The sequence below is a fragment of the Eurytemora carolleeae genome, unplaced genomic scaffold, assembly GCF_000591075.1.
Source record: "Eurytemora carolleeae unplaced genomic scaffold, Eaff_2.0 scaffold673, whole genome shotgun sequence".
Lineage (NCBI taxonomy): Eukaryota > Metazoa > Arthropoda > Copepoda > Calanoida > Temoridae > Eurytemora > Eurytemora carolleeae.
Genome location: NW_019397124.1, coordinates 74,756 through 97,111, shown reverse-complemented (window position 1 = coordinate 97,111; position 22,356 = coordinate 74,756). Strand labels below are relative to the sequence as shown.

Below are 22,356 nucleotides of genomic sequence, written 5' to 3'. Positions count from 1 at the left end.
CTAACCCTGACTAGGACTATCAATCAAATCAATCAAATCAATTAAATCAATTCAATCAATTCAATCAATCAATCAAATCAATCAAATCAATCAAATCAATCAAATCAATCAAATCGATCAAATCGATCAAATCGATCAAATCGATCAAATCAATCAAATCAATCAAATCAATCAAATCAATCAAATCAAACAAATCAATTAAAACAATCGAAACAAATAAAATAATCTAAAATCAATTAATTTATCTTTAAAGTAAATATACCAATCAATTTAACAAGAATCAATCAAATAAATCAATTAAACTTTAATTCTAATTAATTATAATTAATTTTAATTTATTTCATTGATTTAAATTGATTTAACCTGACAATTGATCCGAGATACTGAACTGTCCCCCAAGCCCGACATCGTCCTAAATATACTATTTATTGTCAACGATATTCTTTATGTCTCTTCAATTGAAGAATGTTGACAACGATTGTACGCGTAATTTCAAGTGACCCTCCATGCAAAGATGGCAATGCCAGATTCACAACGGTACCCTTGAAACCATTTTCTGATCAAAAATATGGAAGATATTGTCGTTTTTCTGAATAGTGTTTATTTGTGTTAATTCTTCTAATTTTTTCCTGCAATAGAAATGCTCACTTTTGAAGAGAAACCCCAGTCTTCAAAACAATAAAAAAATAATCAGTTTTCAAAATTTAAAGATTTATTTAAATTTATGCTTGATCAGACAAAGCTTTTATAGGTACCATTATGATTCGAGAATTGTCGTCTTTTCATGGAAGGTCATTTGAAATTACACTTACAGTCAATTAAATGACAGAAAGTGTTCGTGTGCCCATGAAAGTAAACATAATAAATATTTTCAACTTTTAACTTTTCTAAATCACTTTCCTGTTGGTAAATTCAGCTTTTAAATCATGATTTAACTATAACTATTTTTTGTTTGTGAAATTTTTCTCCGTTTCTCACGTTTTTGTTGTTTCATAGATTAAAATCTGATAAATGTGACCAAACCGGTTCATGTACATGTTAGAATTTGATTCAAGATAGATACAATTTACATGCACGAAACCGGAATCAATAATCGTCGATGATTGGCCGCAGATTTAAAAGTTGAGTGTCAATTATGGAGAAAACCATAATTAATTCACCTCAGTTGAACTCTTTTGACATCTTTAGAAATCTTTCGATATCTATTAACAACTTCAGTATTCAGTACAAACTTCATTGAAATTCCTCGACCGCTACAGCTGACCTTAAATGAACCTAAGTAGCTCTTATTTGGATCCTTTTCTTAATAATCTTTTTACGACCTTTAATGACCTTTATCGACCATTTAGGAGTTCTTTTGTCCCTAATTGGCTTTTTATTACCTCTGCTATTGTGATGTTAAGACCTCTGTTAAACTCTATTAAACTCTATTGAACAAGAGCGACCTCTACTTTCTCTCGTTTGCTTTCCTCTACCTAGAGTAGCTAAGTTTGACCGCCCAATTACCTTGTTTAGCTAAGTATGACCGCCTAATTACCTTGTTTAGCTAAGTTTGACCTCCCAATTACCTTGTTTAGCTAAGTCTGACCGCCCAATTACCTTGTTTAGCTAAGTTTGACCGCCCAATTACCTTGTTTAGCTAAGTTTGACCTCCCAATTACCTTGTTTAGCTAAGTTTGACCTCCCAATTACCTTGTTAAGATCCATATTACCCATCTGACCTCCACCAGTATCCATATTAAAAGTTTCCAGATCATCCTGAAATCAGAGATAATTATTATTTATTAGCTGAAGGGCCCGGCGTTGCCCGTGAAATTTTAGAAACACATAAAAAAACATTTTGAATTTTTATTTAAAACCTTAATTTTGAATTTTTTTGCCTTTGATACCCCGCAGGGTTAGCTAAAAAATTGTCAGCCAATTTTGTTCAGCTGTTTGGCCAGAAATAGCTAACATATATAAATAGAATTTTTAGTTTTTTGAGTCAAAGATGAAAAAAGATTAAAACTCGTGGTTTTTTTCGTAGAAAATCGTTCAGGCTTAAATTACTGGGAGAGATAACGTATATTATTGTACAATTATCTTTTAATGAATACAATTTTGAAAAATCTGTTACCATTCAAATTTTGTGGAGTCTCCTGTTCAAATAAAAAACACAAGTAATTTTCTAAAAAGCACTTAGGATCCATTTTATTTTGATGCGGATCTTCTCTAGATCCTGTATCAGCCCAGAAAAAAATGAATCCGGGAAATGAACATTTCTTATATATTTTCTAATTTATTCCACAAAAGAAGAATTTTCAAAGTATTTTCTTCTTCTTTCATCTGCTTATTTTTATGGTAAAACTTGCGGAAACATTCAGAATTAAAGAAATCCCTATTTAATTAGTTCAAATTGGAATTTTAAGAGCGAAAGATTTTTTTTTACAGTTTTAGGTTAATATTTATTTTGGATCGAGGAGGCTAAAATTCAGATTATTGGTACTACAGTAGTACGGAATATTATAAAAAATGTAATATTGGTGTAACCTGAAACCTATCCCTGACTAGGATTTACGCTGAAATCCTAAAAGAATGGATAAAAAATGTAATATTGGTGAAACCTGAAACCTATCCCTGACTAGGACTAACCCTGAAATCCTAGAAGAATGGATAAAAAAAAAATGTAATATTGGTGTAACCTGAAACCTATCTCTGACTAGGACTAACCCTGAAATCCTAAAAGAATGGATAAAAAAATGTAATATTGGTGTAACCTGAAACCTATATCCCTGACTAGGACTAACCCTGAAATCCTAGAAGAATGGATAAAAAATGTAATATTGGTGTAACCTGAAACCTATCCCTGACTAGGACTAACCCTGAAATCCTAAAAGAATGGATAAAAAAATGTAATATTGGTGTAACCTGAAACCTATCCCTGACTAGGACTAACGCTGAAATCCTAAAAGAATGGATAAAAAATGTAATATTGGTGTAACCTGACTAAGACTAACCTTGAAATCCTAAAAGAAGTAATATTGGTGTGACCTGACTAGGACTAACCCTGAAATCCTAGAAGAATGGATAAAAAATGAAATATTGGTGTAACCTGAAATGACGCCAATGTTTCTAAATCTGTTGCTCCAAAAATCGTTCTCTAGGAAAATACCAATAAATTTTATGTACTTTTATGAAGCCTGAAGCAGACTTCGTTCTTTAGGAAATTACTACAATTATCAATAATTTTGATGAAAAATAGTTGAAATAGATATTGAAATAGACTTTACAAATTATAAATTTGAATTGTTTCTAAACGTAAACCTGCTGAAGATTCATTATATCAGCTTCTGTTAAAGACAGATTTGCCAGTGATTCAGAATCCATGACTTCTTCCATTTTTGTGTTAATTTATTCTAAAAAATAAATATTCAATTTCTAAAAAAAACTTTTTAAGACTAGAATATTGAAAAACAGTCAGAATGGCTCTTGGCTGATGATAATAAAATATCCTTCACGATTCTTATATTTTAACATTCTCAAATCACAGCGGATCGATGGTTGCTAGCCAATCCCGCGATTTTAATCAAAACATTTTCAAAGATTTGTCTAGTGTACACTGTGGCCTTATGCTAATACAGCATAGAGTCTACGAAGTACAGGTGTCTACGCGGCAATTATTAAGGTTTATTTAGTTATAGGTTCTTCGCAGTGATTTATAAGTTTCTTGTTGAAAACAGACGTGCATCTAGGGGGGGGGGGAGAATGGGAGCAAGGCCCTCCCTAGCCTGATTAAGGAAGGCAAACCCCCCCTTTTAGAAGGCTGTAGTAGGGGTGGGGCAAGAAATCCTTAACAGGGCCGTTTAAAATAGCTCCTTAAATATTACTAATTTTCTCGAAATTTTAAAAAATGGCCCCCACAGTAAATTTTTAGAAAGAGAAGATGCTCACAGATAAAGCCACAATTATAAGTTGAAAGAAGATGGGGGTGAAGCGCCCTAAAAACTCCTTTACTTTTAGTCTAGTCTCTTGATGCCCCCACCCTCCACCCATTCTAATGGGCTGCGGGAAGACTTGCCAAACATTTGCGTATTGCTTTGAATAACTAAAATTGTTTGCCAGGTAACCAATAACCATAGTTGAGTTATCCTGTAATATTTATTTAAAGAATTTTATAGCAAAAATATATTTATTCTATATCTGCACGGTGCCCCTGTAAAAATTAATAAACGTAACAATAAAAAGGTTACCTTTTCATATCATACAGTGATAACTAGAAAACTCTGGAATAGGAAGACGACTTTAGCATAGAGTTATAACTTTATAGTCCAATGAGCATGATAAATAGCAATTTTGCAGTGTAAACAGACCCAATCCACTAAATTAGTGATTTAACCCTATCCCTGCTTGGGTACTTGAAAACCAGGAAATTGACCCCCCTCCCGTGTTTGATGTCCAAATATGACAGATGATACATCATTGGAAAGCTCTTGTGCTCTACTCTTGAAATCTGAAAAAAAAGCAAATCTGCAAAAATCAATTCTTTTTTAAATCCAGTTTTAAAGTAAAAATGTTTGCAGAAAAAAGTCCAACAAATTATAGTATATACATTTTTAAAAGACCTTGACCATGCCATTTCAAATATGCAAACAAATTTTCAAAATTTTAAATAACCTGATGTGTAATTAAGAAAACTAAAAAAGTGCAAACTTCTTTTGAAGGGTTGTATGCAAATAATTTGAAATAATTGTATTGCAAAACTTGTGCAGTCCGTTTCCTGATGTAATAGGCATGCCAAAAAATAAAATCATTATCAAAATTTGACAACTTAAAGTGGGTAAAAACAAAAATTTAGTTAGTTACAGGAAAAAGTAGTCATTCAGGCAGTGTGCTTGAGGACTCAGGCAGTTCGTATAAAAGGCCGGGTTTAGATCTAAAGGAAGGGCTATGGGTACTTATTGAGTTATGTAAAAAAAACCAGCAGGGATAGGGTTAATAAGTGTGTGGTAAAATTATTTGTTTCGTAACAATATTAAATACACCATGTCGTCTTCCTATACTGTTGGTTTCTGATTACTACTTTAATATTTCAGCTATTAAATTTCTGAATTGATAATAAATAATAAGCCATGAATCGGGCCTGCTATATAGTTGGAGGATGCATTGAAATCACGTTATCTGTTCCTACAAGCGGTACAATGCCAACATATTTTAATGTCGTCTTCCGCATATCTCCAGAAATACAAGTCATTCACGAAATTTCTAACAGGGTTACCGGATGACACTTAAATGACAATCTTAAACTTTAATTAAACACCACATCGATAAAATATAAATTCTTTTGTTAAATGCGACGAAAAATAAAGTTTACAGTTGAGCGCGCCATGTACAGGGTGTCCCACGAAACATGACAGTATGCAGGACGACTTGAATGTCGTCTTGATTTTTGATATAATTTGCTGCGTTTATTTGTCAACCTAATTTTAGAAGTAAATTTCTAGAGATAATAATCACAAAATTTCCCTTGTCCTGCCATTTCCAAAATGTGGTCTGCCTTTTTTGTGCTTTCAATATTGCCCGAGATATGAAGAATTTCGTTCAGATTTCGACAATTTTGCTTTTATTTAACAAAATTGAAATCTGAACCAAACTCTTTATATCTCCGGTAATATTGAAAGCACAAAAAACGCAGACCACTTTTTGGAAATGCCAGGGCTAGGAGAATTATGTGATAATTGTTTCAAGAATCATGCACGTTAAAGTAGATAGAAGACTAAATGTCACAAATAAATTCAAATACCAAAGACGACTTTCAAGTCGTCTTCCTAAATTGTCATGTTTCGTGGGACACCCTGTATTTAAGAAATGAGACTCAATTTAATGAAGGTATTGTATACCGTCTCTGTAGTTTATTAATGAAGGTGTTGTATACCGTCTCTGTAGTTTATTAATGAAGATATTGTATACCGTCTCTGTAGTATATCAATGAAGGTATTGTATACCGTCTCTGTAGTTTATTAATAGCAGGTTACCCTGTATCTTGTGAGATTTTGCAAGTCATATTTTAGGTTTTATAGAGCAACAGAACAGCACACTGATTAAACAGATAGGACAAGAAATGTATCTGCAATCCATTTCACAACCAAGTATATTTTTTGATTAATTTTGGTCTTTCCTTTTCTATCTGTCATAACTATCTTATTTGTCCTATCTGCAATATCTGTCCTAAATGTTATATATGTTCTATCTATACTACCTGTCCTTTCTGCTCTATCGGACCATTATGTCTTATCTGTTATATATGTCCTATCTGAATTATATCTGTCCTATCTGTCCTATCTATTATATCTGTCCTATCTGTTCTATCTGTCCTATCTATTATTCTGTTATTATGTTATATCTGTCCAATCTGTTCTATCTAATTTATAGCTGATCTGAAGTACATTGAAATCCACCATTTTCATCCTGTTCTTCAGTATGAGGACATACCGGGAGAGACCTGGAGAAAAAATTTCAGAGCAAACTTTAATTTGGTTTTAAATATTACATTGGTCTAGGCGATTTTATCAATACAAGGAAGACGACTTTCGATTTAAATTTTGATTTATATCATGCCTAGAGAAGCTGTTAATTAAAAAAGCCTCTCTTTGATTACTATTTAACTTGTAATTCGAATAAAGCTTGTTAACAATCAAAACTTAAAAGTCGTCTTCCCATTCCGTAGTTTTATTGGTTTCCACTTTATTGTGACTGACATAAATAGAGAAATTATTAGAATTAAATACTTTTCGAGTCTGGAAAAACATCTTTTTTTGCCACATTTTTGATCAGATCAAGATTTGCATGGAGGGTCACTTGAAATTACGCTCACAGTCCCATTAAGCTCTTAATAATTTTCCAAAAATGCATAAAAAAATGTTTCCCATGAGAGAGCGCATCAAAAATAAGGTAATTTTTAATTTCTGATTTAAATCATAAAATACTAGCTAAAGCGCCAGGCGTTGCCCGTGAAAATTACTTTTTTATTTTGCAAAAGAAATATTTGTTTAAAAAAATTTTGTTGATTTTTAAAAAAATGTCGAATTTTATATACCCTATGTTACCCCTGGGGTACCAAGGGTTCCTTGAACAAATTTCAGCCCATCCGGTCCAACGAGAGGAGGAAGGCCAGCCACAACAACTTCTCGTCCGAGCCACATTCTCCTCATTTTGACGACTATATTAATACAATGAAGACGACTTTCGATTTAAATTTTGATTTCTATCAAGCTGTTAAACTGCATAGATACACGTAAACATAGAAGTCAAGAGAAGCTGTCAATTAAAAAAGCTGTCAATACAGGGTTACCCACAAAGGATGAGACTTTAATGAAGACCTGAAACTCTGTAAATATAAGAATCTAAAGGTTGGATTTGATCATCTTCTTAAATAATAATTCTATGCGGTACATTATAGTTATGGAAAGAAAAAAATCAAGTTTACATTTAAACAGCATGCCAAGAACCCATCAATTTTGTGAAAAATCATTGAATAATTTCAAAACAGTCGTCTCTGAAGTATCACCATTTGTGTTCTGGGTAACTCTGTATACAATGTTCCAAATATTCAAAAAATCAAAAAAATATACAACATTTTTTGTTTAATTTACCAAAAGAGGAAAATTCAAGATTAGAAATAGTAATTAAGGTACCCTGGTACCCTGGTACCCTGCCTGGTGAAGACGGCAAAATATCAGAGCACTATTATAATATATTAAATGTATTAAAGGGAATGTCGACGAGATTTGAACTGACCCTCCATTTACAAAGTGGTGTATCTGATTCATAACGGTACCCTTTAAAGGGAGTGGCCGGCTATGTAAGGTAGTTGAACTGAGTATACTGTGTTGTGGAAAGCTTCATTCGGATTCATTTGAGACATATTAAACTTTTTAAAGATCTGTAAATCCTGAGTTTGATTGCAAATTCGATGTTCAAAACTCCTTCTTTGGGGGTGGATACGTTTTCATTATAATTTTTACTTTATTTTTCGTTGTCGTTATTTAATAATTAAGAAGAACTAATTCTGAAAACGTATCCACCCCCAAAGTAGGAGTTTTGAACGTCGAATTTGGGCTCAAACTCAGGATTTACAGATCTTTAAAAAGTTCAATATGTCTCAAATGAATCCGAAAGAAGTTTTCCACAACAGTGCATGCTCAGTTCGACTACCTTACATAGCCGGTCACTCCCTTTAAACCTAAGTTTGATCAAGAATAAATAAGAGACCTTGTTTTTCTAGCTAAAAATTGATTTTTTACAAATGTGGTTTCTGTATAAAAGAAACTTGCAGATGTATGTATGTCATAACTTAAAATTTTTTAATGTGGATCAACGATTTTCTTATGTTTACTAAGATAAAGATTGAAAGGGAAATTTAGAAATAACGTCTGTACATTCCCTTTAAGATTGTTGTACAGGGTGTCCCACGCAACATGACAGTTGGTGAATAGTTTTGAATGTCTTCTTCAACATACTTTATTAGATATTAAAGACTTTTTGCAGTTTATATCTTTAAAAAAATGTTTAACTCATGTACATTTTATTGTGAAATGAATTTTACTATACTACAACTGTCATATAAAAAATGTTATTAGTCTCTTTAGTATCAAACAACTTATCGAATTATGGAAGAAGACATTTTAAATCTATTCACCAACTCTCATGTTCAGTGGGACACCCTGCATCTAAAGCGTTCAGCTTGTGAATAAAGGTTAAAGTTTTATGGAACTGTAGACTTAGTTTTAAATTATCCTACATTTGCAAAGTAAAATGCGTATAATTGTGAATCGGACATGACACTCGATTAATAGAGTTTTGTTAACAGGTTGCTAGGGGGTTACTGGCAGTTGGTGGTTTAGTTATCTACAGTCAAATAGTTCTAAAAAGTAAGTTTCTGCTCATTTACAGTTTTAATAAAAAAAAATAGCTGAAGTGCCCTCTGAAGATTGTAATATATGCCGCCTAAGACCGAATTTAATGAATTTGAGTTAGGTCGTTGAACTTGAACTACCTACACGCGTGGATTAAAATACTTACCTGAAGTTCTACCGTGTATACTATCATTTATTTGTATGTTAGATACTTTCCCAGAAGGTTTTTCCCAAGTGGCAACTTCCCAATTGCGTATTTTCCCAAGTGGCAACTTCTCAATTGGGTATATTCCCAAGTGGCAACTTCCCAATTGGATATTTTCCCAAGTGGCAACTTCCCAAATGTGCAATTTCCCAAGCGGCAACTTACCAAGTCTGTCCTAGCCGCAGCGCTCGACCCCTGCATGTTCTAGCGGCGGCGCTCAGCCCCCTCACCAATCCTAGCCACAGCGCTCGGTCCCCATTGCTTACATTGATATTTGGATACATCCTGAATCACAGATTAAAGATACGAGGTTGAACAGTCTCTAGACCTAGCTCAAATTCATTAAATCCGGTCTAAGATTTCCAGGGAAATGGGGAAATCGAAATTTGTCCAGGGCTTGGCACCGTTAACGGAGCTAATTAAATGTCCTAGCTGTGCAACGACCACATCCTTGAGAAAATTAACTGTTAAAGTTAGAATCGCTCTAAAAAAAACGTCGAACAATCATAAATTAATGAAATTGTAAGAACAGTTTCTGGATTTGATAGAACACTCTCCTTAACGTTATGTGTTAACAATTAGGTTTATTTAACGTTCTACAAATCTTTTCAAAAATCATAAAATAATTGTAGGGATATTTTCTCACACCTTTTTTGTCCCCAGTGTCGAAAATCATTATATTTCAGTATTTTTATTTTAGTTTTCTGTGAACATGAGCCGCCATCTTTGAATTTACTGTTGCCACCTTCAAAGCCAATGCTGTCACCTGTAAACCAAGTGCTGCCACCTTTAAACCAAGTGCTGCCACCTTTACACTCAATAAAGGCCAAAAACATCGGCAATAATGATATTGAAATCAAAGGAATCGAAATTTTTCCCTAAAAGTTTTTAAGAATTGATCAAAGTAAGAAAAAATGTTATGCAACTGCCTCGGATTTATACAAATAACAGTTATTTTGAATCTTTAAGATTATCAAACTTTATATCCAATCCTATCAAATCTTATAATCAAGGGACAAGCTAAAAAATATTTGCATACTCTGGTCAATTTACGTTTTACTGCTTATGTTGAACAAATTTTATGAAAAATCTTATTAACAAATATCAAATAAGAAAATTAATCAAAAGAAGTATTTTTTTAATTGGTAAATTTTTACGTTTTACTGCTCAATATCATGTTGAAAAAAATTTCAATAAAGGTGAATTATTGCCACGTGTCATTCCTTATGCATGCGTTAGGAAGACTAAATAAAAAAATTCTTATTTCTTCAATGATATATACCCTGCACCCTGCAGCAGTAGCGGTTAAAAGAGCACATTAAGATCTATAAGTCAAGAGTCAAGACTCTACAACGTAATTAAGATCTATAAGTCAAGAGTCAAGACTCTACAACGTAATTAAGATCTATAAGTCAAGAGTCAAGACTCTACAACGTATATAAGATCTATAAGTCAAGAGTCAAGACTCTACAACTTAATTAAGTTGACAATCAGAAATGCATTTTTTCTTTCTCTAATTAAGAATTTATCCAACCTCTGAAATCAAATATTATGGTTGAATATTTTTGCCCTCAATCTTAAAAACATTTTAATTCCACCGGCCAAAAACAAAAATAATGAAACGTTGCAGATATTTAGTTTTTTAAACTAAATGATTATATGGAGCTCTTTAACACTGTTCCTGAATATTCATGCCTGTTTATCTATTTTCGCAAATACTAAGATTTACGTAAAATAGTATACTCATCGAAAAATTGTCAAGACTACATTTCATAAATTCTTCCGATGTATATAGGAATATTTAGGGTTTAACTGTATTAAAACATATTTGTGGAGCCTATGGTTAAAGATATAAAATCTATATTAAAAAGATTATTTTTCATTGCTTAAAAAGAGTCTTAGAAAAAGTCACACCTCTCATTCAACCACTACCACTAGGTTTTTTTTTCTCCAAAGAATATATCATTGTTATTTCTTTTACCTTCTGTTTTGTTTAAATGGACTCTCAATGCAAAGATATGGCAATGTCCAACTTCAAAAGGTAACCCTTTAAAAGCTTTGTCTGTTTAAGTATGAAGTTCAGAAAAACTAAGTTATCTTTCACATTTTTAATCAATGTAAGGTTTCAAGGGTACTGTTGTAAATCGGGTATTGCCATCTGTCCACAGAGGATCACTCAAAATTTAGCTTGCAGTCCCTCTAATCTGATTTTTATTACTTATTATTTTTATTAATTTAGTTAAACAATGAACACAACTTTTTAAAAAGCCTTAGAGTTGCTGCTGTTGTTGTTGTTGTTGTTTGTTCCAGATCAAACATGGAATACAACCTCAGTAAAAAAGTTTTTCTTCAAATTTTTTTAAAATTAAATTTCTTTTTACAAATTATAGTTGCAACATCCATGTGAGTCAGCCTGACTACCTGATGTGTATTAAGCCCTTGGAGGTGGATGTTGTTTCAGCACATATATTCTTTGAAGGTAAAGAAATAAGCTTTATCAGAGGGTAAAACTTTTAAATTTTAAACCTGTTACTAATGCGCTAAGTCGTTTTTCTCTCCAGTCTCCAGTCTGATGGCTGATTTTTTTTTATGAATTATCCATTAAATTCTTTAAAAAAGGTTTACACCATGCAGTGTTCATGTTTAAATAAGTCAAGGTGACTTAGCACTATCTTAATCCCAAGTTTTAACCTCACAAGAATAAAATGTTATGGAAATTATTTTTAACGTGATATGAAACATTCTTTAAAATTATCAATGGTACAGAGTTTTTGCCACAAACTCAAAATTCCTATTATCTCAGCAACAAAATGTCGTAAACCTTTGATATTTTAAACTATGAATTCTTATAATACAGTCATAACCAGAAAGACCCGGAATTAATTGACAGTTATTAGACAACTTTACATATATATCTCTGGTAAATTTAAACGCACAATAAAAGCAGACCACATTTTAGAATTGGCAGGACTAGGGCTATTTTGTTATTATTGTTTCATTATTCATAATTGTAAAATTAGATTGTAAAGTCGTCTAATTAATAACAAGTTAATTCCAAGTCTTTCTGATTATGACTGTAGAACAAATAATCAAAGTTTGAAATGTTAAAGGTTTACATCATCACGTTGCGAAGATAAAGGGATTTGATAATTTCAGGTTTCTGGGAGGCTGACATGCTCAAGCTTACTCTCCAGATTCTTAAAGCTTACCCCGAGGCGACATTTTTAGGTAAAAACTAACAAAAAAAAAAAAAAATAATTTCATCAACTTTTAAAAGTTTCAACACAGAAAAAACCACTTGTTAATACTTAATACCATAATATGCACAAACAATTTTTTTATAATTCCATTTCATATCATCCTTAAAATGTACTTTTGGACAATTAGTTAAGTTAACAATTAACGTTTAGAATTAAATCTTCTCATATCAAATACTGTGGTAGGCAAATATATCAATATACGACTTTTTATTTAAGTTTTGTTTTCTAACAAGCTTTTTTTCGAATTACAAGTAATCAAGGAGAATATTTCTTAAGTGACAGCTTCTCTTGACTTAAAAGCGCGACACAAATCAAAATTAAAACCGAAAGTCGTCTTCATTGTATTGATAAAGTCGCCTACTACTGGATATACAATTTTGGTATCCAACCTAACATTCAGAATTTTAAACAAATTAAATGCTTGTAATTTTGAAATAGCTTCTAAAAGTGCGTTAATTTAAAGTAAATTAAATTTTTTAACGTGTTTTTATTCCTTTCTAAAGATGTTGGTTCTAATATCGGAATGTACAGTGTAACTGTAGCAGCTGCAAACTACAGGTAAATTATTTCAAAATTTGATATCCCCATAAATTATAAATTAACACTCCAAGTTTTTCAAATTAAAATTCTGAAAACGTATCCACCTCCAAAGCAGGAGTTTTGAACGTCGAATTTGCGCTCAAACTCAGGATTTACAGATCTTAATATGTCTCAAATGAATCCGAAAGAAGTTTTCCACAACACGCATACTCAGTTCAACTACCTTACATAGCCGGTCACTCCCTTTAAGCCTATTTGTTTTTACCACTAAAAGATGTTCTGGCAAAAAATGGCGTTTGTTTCACTATAGAAATGGATAACTAGCGTAGCCATGATCTCTTAAATCTACTATTTCTTCTCTTGAGCTACGTTCCATTAATAAACGGCATTTTATTAACAGTTGTTATTAACCCGCCATTTTTTTATTAACCTTGTTATAGTACAATTTCAAAATAGATAAACATTAAACTATTTTTTTAAATTCTTTTCTATAAACGTTCAAAGTTTCTGAAGAATTCATTCAATTAATTATTAATAATTAGTTAACTTTTTTTTTGAAAATTATATAGCTTGTTTTGTAATTAGTGTGGTAGCGCTGGACCCGTTCAAAACAAATCTGGCTCACATCAGGAACATTTGGCAACATTTTTTACAGCCCTGTACTACTTCACATTTGTGCAGCCTGAGACCAGTTTTTATTTTGAGTTGGTGGATTTCCCTGAGCTGGATCCAGTTTTAATGGTCAAAAGGAGTTGTATTTTTTTTTCTGTTGGCAGGGGAAAAAAAGCATTAGAAATAAATTGTTTGACTAATTCTACTATGTATAAGGCCTGAAGCCCGTGGCATCCTTTCGTTTTGCGGTCCGTTTTCACACATTTAGGTTTTTTGGGGGTTTAAAGGGACCATTAAGGAAAAATTAAATGGGGTATAGGCTGAAACCTGAGCATTTTAGCAGTTGATCGAGACATAAAAGAGTTCTACCTGATGTTCCTCTCTCTAGAAATGGATATAAAACTAAGCCCAAATTATACCAAAACTCTTATATTTGAGGATTGGTATATTCTAAGTTTTAAGCAGACCATATTCAGCAAATACGCAACGAATCTAAAAACAACGATTTCCCAGATTACCCCATGAAAAATATGATTTGCTCCTTTTATAATTTGAATTTAAAAATTTTTCATTTTTAATAGATATAATGGATAATATAATTAATACGTCTGTATTCCGTGACCAGAACTTCAACCAATGGCAGTGTAGTATTATTGTCACGTGGCTCCATCTGTTTATAACTCTTATAGGTATCGAACAACTCCTAAAATGCACAGGTTTCAGTCTAAACCCCTTTCATTTTTCCTTTACAGTCTCTTTAAAGGTGTTCTAAAGAATCATTATACAAAATTGTTTATCCGACCAAAGATGTGAACGAAAACGATTTCTCAAAACAATTTACCTATCGTTTTAAAATCATTTTAAATCATTTTAAATCATTTTGAAAACCGTGTTGGTTGATAGAGAAAACTTATCGAGCATACAATTTTGAAATAGGTCATACATCTCAGAAACTTGTAAAGCCGTTTAAAAGCCAAAAAACCTAGAAAATTTTTAATTTTTTAATTATTGATAATTATAATTTTGCTATGATAAGACTGAGCACAGTATTGCAGGGAACTGAAAATAATGTGAGATATGTAGCTCGCGCCATTAGGTATTTCTAATTTATTTGAAACTATTGTGAGATACAGTGCTATCCACAAAGAATGTTACTGTAAAGACGATCGGAAGGTTAAATTATCTATTCTGCCTTAGATGAAGTAATTTAATGGGGTATTTAATGATTATTTAATGATTTGGTGAAGAAACAAAAATGTTTACAGTTGCAGAGAATCGCGAATATAAGGAAACAGAGAGTAAATATTTCGTACAAAACTCTCTGAACTCTGTAGTCTCATCCTTTGTGGGTATAACCCAGTATATTATAAGTATTTCCAAATATGTTATATTATCAAAGTCCTTGGGTATTAATAATTTCATTGAAACTGTATTTGTGAGTCTAGGGATGTTTTTTCATTTTTTTGAAAAACGATTGTTTCGTTATGAAAACGACGACAAAAAATCGAAAACAAAACGGTCGTTTTTATGAAACTTGTCGTTTCTTTAACGACTGTTAACGATGACCATTCGTTAACGATCGTTCACGAAGAGAGGAAACCGACCTGAAGGGCATTTGTACTTTGAGTAGTTTTTAAGAAAATATCAAGAAGTTTTAACTCCCCCACAACTGTTTCACTTCATGTACGACGACATTCAATAAAGTTGCATGTAATTTTTTTCAATAAGATCGTATTTGTAAGTTATTTGAAACGATGTCAAATATATTAAATATTTGAGAATATTTGAGATATATTAAAGTTTTTCTAATTTATTTTTAACTCTGTGAGATATATTAAAGTTTTTAAAATTTATTTTTAACTCTGTGAGATACATATATTAAAGTTTTTATAATTTATTTTAAACTCTTTGAGATATATTAAAGTTTTTCTAATTTATTTTAAACTCTGTGAGATATATTTGACGTTTTTCTAAATTATTTGAAACTATTAAAGATATGTATATTACACGTATTTCTAATTTATTTAAAACGATGTGAGATCAATTATTATTATTATTATCATTAGTCCATGAAAGAAGTGATCGTCAATGAGTCCGTAAACGCAGTGGCTACCACCAAGAAAGTTCTCTAAAAAAAAGGTTTTGGAGATAAAGTCCTAAATTTTGGCATTAAAAAGTCCTGTGGAAAAAAGTCTTTGAAATAAAAAGTCTTTGGAAATAAATTCCTACCATTTAAAGACTTTATTTTCAGGGTTTTATACAAAAACTTCCCCGGAAAAAAAGTAAAATGCATGGGCACTAACTACTAAGGATGTTTAGAACTATGAAAAAAAGGGCTTAAAATTATTTTTAATATATTCAATTTGCAGATGCATAGAAGAAAATTTCTTTATATAGACTAGACTAGACTTAGCTCCACTTTCCCAAGACTTATGACTTTTTTTTCTTGGTTTTGGTTCTTCAGATATATTTTCTTCAAGACGTTTTTTCTTAATTCCTGTGATCTTATTTCCAGAGACCTTATTTTGGCAGCCCCAATATTATTTAAGAAAAAAGTCCAAGGAATCTAAAACTAAGGACTTTATTTCTGCAGTAACATTTTGTCCTAGGACTTAAGAAAACGTTAGACTTTTTACCAAAGTCTTTATTTCCAAGGGTTTATTTTCATAAACTTTTCCCCCCGTTACTTTCTTCAAAGATTCATTTGCATCTTAGTCACTTGAAACTGTGTTACATACACACCATTACATATTTCTAATTTATTATAAAAAAATTTCGGACAACACTTTATTGATTCAGACTGGGCAAACATTATTTTTAGGACCATATTAGGCTCTTAAATTAGTTTATATGTAAAGATGAAAAAATAATAATAAAAAAGTTTAAAAGTAACAATTAAATAAAACAAACACATCAAAAATGAAAAAAATAAATTTTATGAGAAATAATGTTTTTTTTTCAGTGATGAGAAACAAACTCTTTACCCTAGGACCTACGACTCAACAAATCAAGGTTTTGTTAAATAAAATATGAGAAATAAAGAAATCANGGTAAGACCCATTTAAGTCACACAAAAAAACCCAAAGTCCGAAGGGAAAAAAGCATAGAATTGTTTCATATGATTCTGGCACGATATGATGTCATCCATAAAAGTAATTAAAAACAAAGTTGTAGACCAAAAAAGGTGAATATTTTTTACAAAAAAAATTCAATTAATTTTAGAAAGATTTTTCAGTTGTAAGAAACTTCCATGGTCCTCCCTCTAAAAAAAATATAATCCGATAGATTTGTGTAAAATTATTACCCCTGTTTGATCATGGTTATGTACTACAGTGTACTGCAAACCTTATAAAATAAGAAAAGTTCTTGATAAAACAGAATATGACTTTTTTCCGATGACTTTTTTTCAACGGACATTGATTGATTCTTCTAATTTTTTAATGTGTAGACTTTTTTTAAAATTCTTCTATTTCTATTGTTTTATCAATAAACTGTTTATACTGGAAAGGGTACACATGTTCCCATGTGTAAGAAATGTACCCAATAACCTGCTAACATTGTTCAAGTGTACTTATGTGCACAATGTACACAATAACAGCTGTTTAGAAGCATCAGATTGGTGAAGGAGTTGAATCAGTCACGTTCCTGGAGTTCCTTGACATTGTAGAAACTGACACAGTTATTCTGAAGATAGATATACAAGGAGCTGAGTGTAAGGTATCAGAGGCGCAACTGTTTTTTATTTGTAAGGGCATGATATATTTCTATAGTGAGAAATATATGATTATCCTAGAATGCAAGGTATAAATTTAAAAAAAAATCATCATGGAATTGCAAATTTTTTTTTAAAAAACGCATTTTCACCATTTAGCAGAGTTTTTGCCCAAATAATTTATCTTTTTTATCTGTATCGAATCAGCACTTAAATAGCTTAGGGATGGCATTGGCACCAGTGAAATGGACAAATGATGTTTTTCAAAACAAACAAACTTTTCATGAACTATGTTTAAAAATTAACAAACTATGAACAATTGTTCACAGAAATTAAAAGTGAAAGAAGAAAAATCAAAAATAAATGATTTTAAATTTTGAAAGCCCACTAACATTTTATGGATCAGTCTGAACGTTTTTGAACAAAATGATCATTCACATTTTATGGATCAGTAAGACCGTTTATAAACTATTTCTAAGTCGTTCGTTTGAACGATCTTGAAAAAACTATAGTTATTTTTTGTTTACTGATCGATTGAAGAATATTTCAGTTAGAGAACGATTGAAATAGAGAAAAAAAAACTAAATCAAATTTTGTTCTGAACAACAGAAAAAAATGAAATGGTTCAGCAAAGAACGAAGAAGGAACAAATTAAAAAAAAACCAAATGAGCCCATAGCCAGTCACCAGCTGATGTCTTTGAAGTAAAACATAAAAGCCTTATGTTATTCCCGAAGGCAAAGTCTGTTGGGATCAAAAAGTGGATGTTAAAATTTTCATACTTATACAATACTAAAATCTTCTTTCAATGGACAAGATAATAAAACTATTTTTGGGAATATTTTTTTTAAAAGGTTGGGTTGACTTTTACTTTTTTTGTTTGCTAATCAATTTAATTCTAACAAACTTCAGTTTAGACCAACGTTACTAAAGTTTTTGTGAAACAATGATTACGCAAGTTCATCTTAAAAGACGATAAAATGATCTTGGAAATTAAAAATTATACTTGACCACGGTTTCCCAAAACCAATTTTTACCTGTACAAAACATCCAGAGCCTAGGGTAAAGTAAAATTCCTGTGAAGAAGTTATAAAAATCATTACTTTAGGGCTTTACATAATTTTCTTACTGAAATACTCTGAAGATGTTAATCTGAACTAACTTTTGAAAATTATATTTTTCTATTTTTAGGCTTTGATATCGTATCTAGAGCAGAAAAATAAGGAAACAAAAAACAAAATAAAAAGATAAAAATATGTAACATTGCTTTATATGTCGTTATAGTTTTTAATGAATAAAAACAATTTTAAATATAAAAAATATGTAAATTTCCATTATTGATATTTTATTGATATTTACAAAAGTTTATCATTAAACGTAACTATTTTTTTCTATTTTTTTAGAGTAAAAAGTTTTTGTTGCCTATAGAGGAAATATATTCCCTATATATTAATGGAGTGGGTTTGGATTACACACAATGTTGGTGGATTGTGCCCAGATATCCAACCACTTATCCAGGTATATACCCCGGCCCCCGACCTGGATATTCAGGTATATACCCCGGCCCCCGACCTGGGCAGTCAGTTTTCTCATTAGATTAATAAGCTAATAGTATCAAGATAAAGGTCATAGAACTAACAACTATCCTAGATTTCCTAGTATTCATCCATAAAATAAATCTCCTGAACAAACCCTGAAATACGGCTACACGGAGATGCTAGCGCCTCTAGCGGGATAAATGGTTTTTATATCTTTGTGTATCTGATTCCGCTTGTACACAAGTACACCTATACTCTATGCCTATTATCTCTATTGTTCTTTCCTTTCTTTTTTCGGTTTTCATAATAGGGTTTCCATTCGCAATTGCGCAAAAATAGTGCTAAACTTGATCTGTAGCTGGCGTACTTATCTGTATACAAATTCTAGATTTATCTTATTAAATACCACGACAAAAAATCATATTTGTAGGACAAAAATAATTTTCCAGTGTCTCTGATTTTATGGAAATCAGGAGAATAATACATCATTGCGCCAAACCTTTCTGTATGTTACATAGATAGCAATAGTTGTGCATTGTCTCAATAGCTAGGTTTTTGAAAATTAACATACTATAGAAACATATTTTTTATTATTATTTAAGGTAATTCTTTAAATTGATGAAAACTTTTTGATGATTATGGAAACCCTGGTTTTTAAGTGAAGTGACTCTAAAATATCAACAATATTAGAAAATTAAAAGATTCTCATTCTTAAAGAATTATTTTCCAGTTTGCTTTATCAAATTATGCAATTTTGAACTCCTAAGATATTAACGGAAGAAAATCAAACTGTGACAACTGAATTTGTTCTTTTTTCTTCTGTACAGGCCTATACTTTTTGACAGAAAAAAACGGAAAAAAATTAAATATATTTTAAAAACGAGCTGCCCAACGATACTTAAATGTTTAAATAAATTATCAAAATTTGAAAAAAATTGGTCCGCCATAAATATTTCCTGTGGTTGAAATTTAATTTTAAACACTTTGACGTTTTTTGACGTTGTCAAACAGGCAGACAAACAATTGACGTTTATTGACGTTGTCAAACAAACAGATAAACAAGCTGAAAAATAATTGACGTTTATTGACGTTGTCAAACAAACAGATAAACAAACAGACGAACAATTGACGTTTATTGACGTTGCAAACAAACAGATAAACGAGCTGACAAATAATTGACGTTTATTGACGTTGTCAAACAAGCAGACAAACAAGTTCATTAAATGGTTACTTTAAACAGCACAAAAAAGCAGAGTATAAAGAGAAAAAAAACTTGAAAAAAAGTGATTAAAAAATGCTTTAATTCAAATTTTTGTTAAAAATATATATTATTTCACCAACATCTCAAAGTATAAAAACATACATTATGAATTAAATGTTTTTTTTAGGGTTTTGCAGATAATCATTATTTTCCTGTTAATGCAACTACAAGAGAGAAATTAGAGTAATATTATTATTATTATTATTATTATAATTGTAGGCTTGAAACAGAGAAGGATTGGTGGGATGTACTATGGGTACATCAGAATGCAAGACATTAATAATCCAACTCAAATTTTTATCTTATTGTAATATTTTTCATTACAAACATTGAGTTTTACCATATTTTTTCATAATGGCAAATTTTTGCATTTTTATATAATGCCAGATCACATCTAACTAAAGTAAATAGGACGTAAACCCATTTACATTTTTAACTTTTTATTTTACAAATCTAAAAATATACAGGGTGTCCCACGAAACATGACATTTAATAAATCGTTATTTTTAGTCAAAAAATCTTTTGCTTCATTAACTTTTACTTTGTTATCAAGTTTAATATAACATGACTCCCATATAATATTTTTATTGATCTTTGGTATCAAACAACTGAACAAATTCTGGAAAAAGACATTCTAAACTATTCACCAACTGTCATGTTTCGTGGGATGTATATATATGTTGTTAATTTCATACCACATAATTTTCTAAGTGTCAACATATTCATGAAACCTCAACGGCATTAAAATGCATTTTTTAATTTAAAAATATTTTTTGATTTTTCAAGAGTTGTTATTTAAGAAATATAATGCTAATTTATCAAACANTTGGTGAATAGTTTAAAATGTCTTTTTCCATAATTTGTTAAGTTGTGTGATACCAAAGATCAATAAAAATATTATATGGGAGTCGTAAAATATAATTAAGCAAAAGATTTGTTTAACTAAAAATAGCTATTTATTAAATGTCATGTTTCGTGGGACACCCTGTATATAAAAGTTGTAAAATTCAGGGTTACAAAATAAAGTATAAATGTCGTCTTCGGAAAAGACGACTTTTATAACGAATTGCGCAAGTGTAAGTTATGAAACTGTTTGTTTATATACCGGTGAAACAGCTGACTTATCATTACAAAATTTATTTAGTTAGAAAACATCAGACTACCAAATCCAACATAGACTGCCTCCGCCTCGATTAGTTACACACTCTCAAGTCTATATACACGTATTCCTATAATATTTACTACAGGGTGAACTTATCGTATGTTTTATTTATAATATTTAAACTACAGGTTAACTTATGGTGTTTTGATTATGATATTTACTACAGGGTGAACTTACGGTTTGTTTTAATTTTAATATTTAAACTACAGGGTGAACTTATGGTATGTTTTATTATAATATTTACTACAGGGTGAACTTATGATATGTTTTATTATAATATTTACTACAGGGTGAACTTATGGTATGTTTTAATTATAATATTTACTACTGGGTGAACTTATGGTATGTTTTAATTATAATATTTACTACAGGGTGAACTTATTTTATGTTTTAATCATATTTTTTTGAACGTCAATAATAAATAAAGCTTTTTTTCATTTTTTTTTGATTTCTTTAATGATATCTTTAGGTTGAATGTACAGTGTTAAGGGGGTTATTTCCTATGTATCTCATATGTAACACATGGTTATAATTGGTCATGTTCTCCGCAGCGCTCGGCCCCCTAGCCTGACCTAGCCGCAGCGCTCGGCCCTCTAGCCTGTCTTAGTCTCAGCGCTCGGCCCCCTGGCCTGACCTAGCCGCAGCGCTCTGCCAAGAAATTGTCCTATCCTAACCCTAACTATAATTATCTGTGTTCTTGTCATTCCCTTTTGGAGAGAAATCATTATTGAAATTAATCAGTTCTTCAAAACTATCAACATTGGTACCTTATTCATGTACTTGATCAGTATTATTTGGGTAATGTTGTGAATTCGGCATTGCCATCTTTCACCGGAGTGCCACTTAACATATACAAGTCCTACAAGCAAAACTTTTCTCTTATTAATAACTATAGAAACGTAATTTATATTTTATACTTATTTTGAGAAACTTTCAACTGTTAAGTAAAATGTTAAATTAGATATAAAACCAGCGTTGCCCAGGTTACTCATGATATAAACCCGCCGTTTACCTGCACTTGGTCGGATTATATCGGGATTCGGGAAACTAAATTTTCCCTTTGCATGTTGATTCATTTAACTTAGTATGATAAAATCAAGCAATAAAAATTTGAGGCAAATCTGTCAATTGGTTTCTGAGTTATGATCGCACAAACAAATAGAGTGACATAAAAAC

The 22,356-nt window shown here is 31.1% G+C and overlaps 1 protein-coding gene and 3 long non-coding RNA genes across 4 annotated transcripts; 3 read left to right on the top strand and 1 right to left on the bottom strand.

Moving 5' to 3' along the window:
* Window positions 1-360: 360 nt before the first annotated feature.
* On the bottom strand, window positions 361-3,125 carry LOC111712128 (uncharacterized). Its single transcript, XR_002767392.1, has 3 exons — window positions 3,092-3,125; window positions 1,693-1,758; window positions 361-412 (listed from the first exon to the last, which is right to left on the bottom strand). It is a non-coding gene; the product is annotated as an uncharacterized LOC111712128 (long non-coding RNA).
* Window positions 3,126-6,839: 3,714 nt separating this feature from the next.
* On the top strand, window positions 6,840-9,953 carry LOC111712131 (uncharacterized). Its single transcript, XR_002767394.1, has 3 exons — window positions 6,840-6,927; window positions 8,846-8,906; window positions 9,797-9,953. It is a non-coding gene; the product is annotated as an uncharacterized LOC111712131 (long non-coding RNA).
* A 1,448-nt stretch (window positions 9,954-11,401) lies between these two features.
* On the top strand, window positions 11,402-16,534 carry LOC111712114 (uncharacterized). The gene is made up of 6 exons (XM_023486635.1): window positions 11,402-11,575; window positions 12,253-12,324; window positions 12,860-12,914; window positions 13,482-13,526; window positions 14,545-14,604; window positions 16,471-16,534. The coding sequence occupies exons 1-6, from the start codon at window positions 11,521-11,523 to the stop codon at window positions 16,532-16,534; spliced, it is 351 nt and encodes a 116-aa protein (XP_023342403.1). The 5' UTR covers window positions 11,402-11,520.
* Window positions 16,535-18,651: 2,117 nt separating this feature from the next.
* LOC111712126 (uncharacterized) lies at window positions 18,652-20,357 on the top strand. Its single transcript, XR_002767390.1, has 3 exons — window positions 18,652-18,737; window positions 20,146-20,201; window positions 20,238-20,357. It is a non-coding gene; the product is annotated as an uncharacterized LOC111712126 (long non-coding RNA).
* The last annotated feature ends 1,999 nt before the right edge of the window (window positions 20,358-22,356 follow it).

Bases quoted from the DNA above. Each gene is read 5' to 3' on its own strand.
- LOC111712114 (XM_023486635.1), top strand. From the start codon at position 11,521: ATGTGTATTAAGCCCTTGGAGGTGGATGTTGTTTCAGCACATATATTC. The intron at 13,527-14,544 runs GAACATTTGGCA...TGCTATGATAAG, and splicing joins ACAAATCTGGCTCACATCAG to ACTGAGCACAGTATTGCAGG. The intron at 14,605-16,470 runs GTATTTCTAATT...TTTTTTTTTCAG, and splicing joins TATGTAGCTCGCGCCATTAG to TGATGAGAAACAAACTCTTT.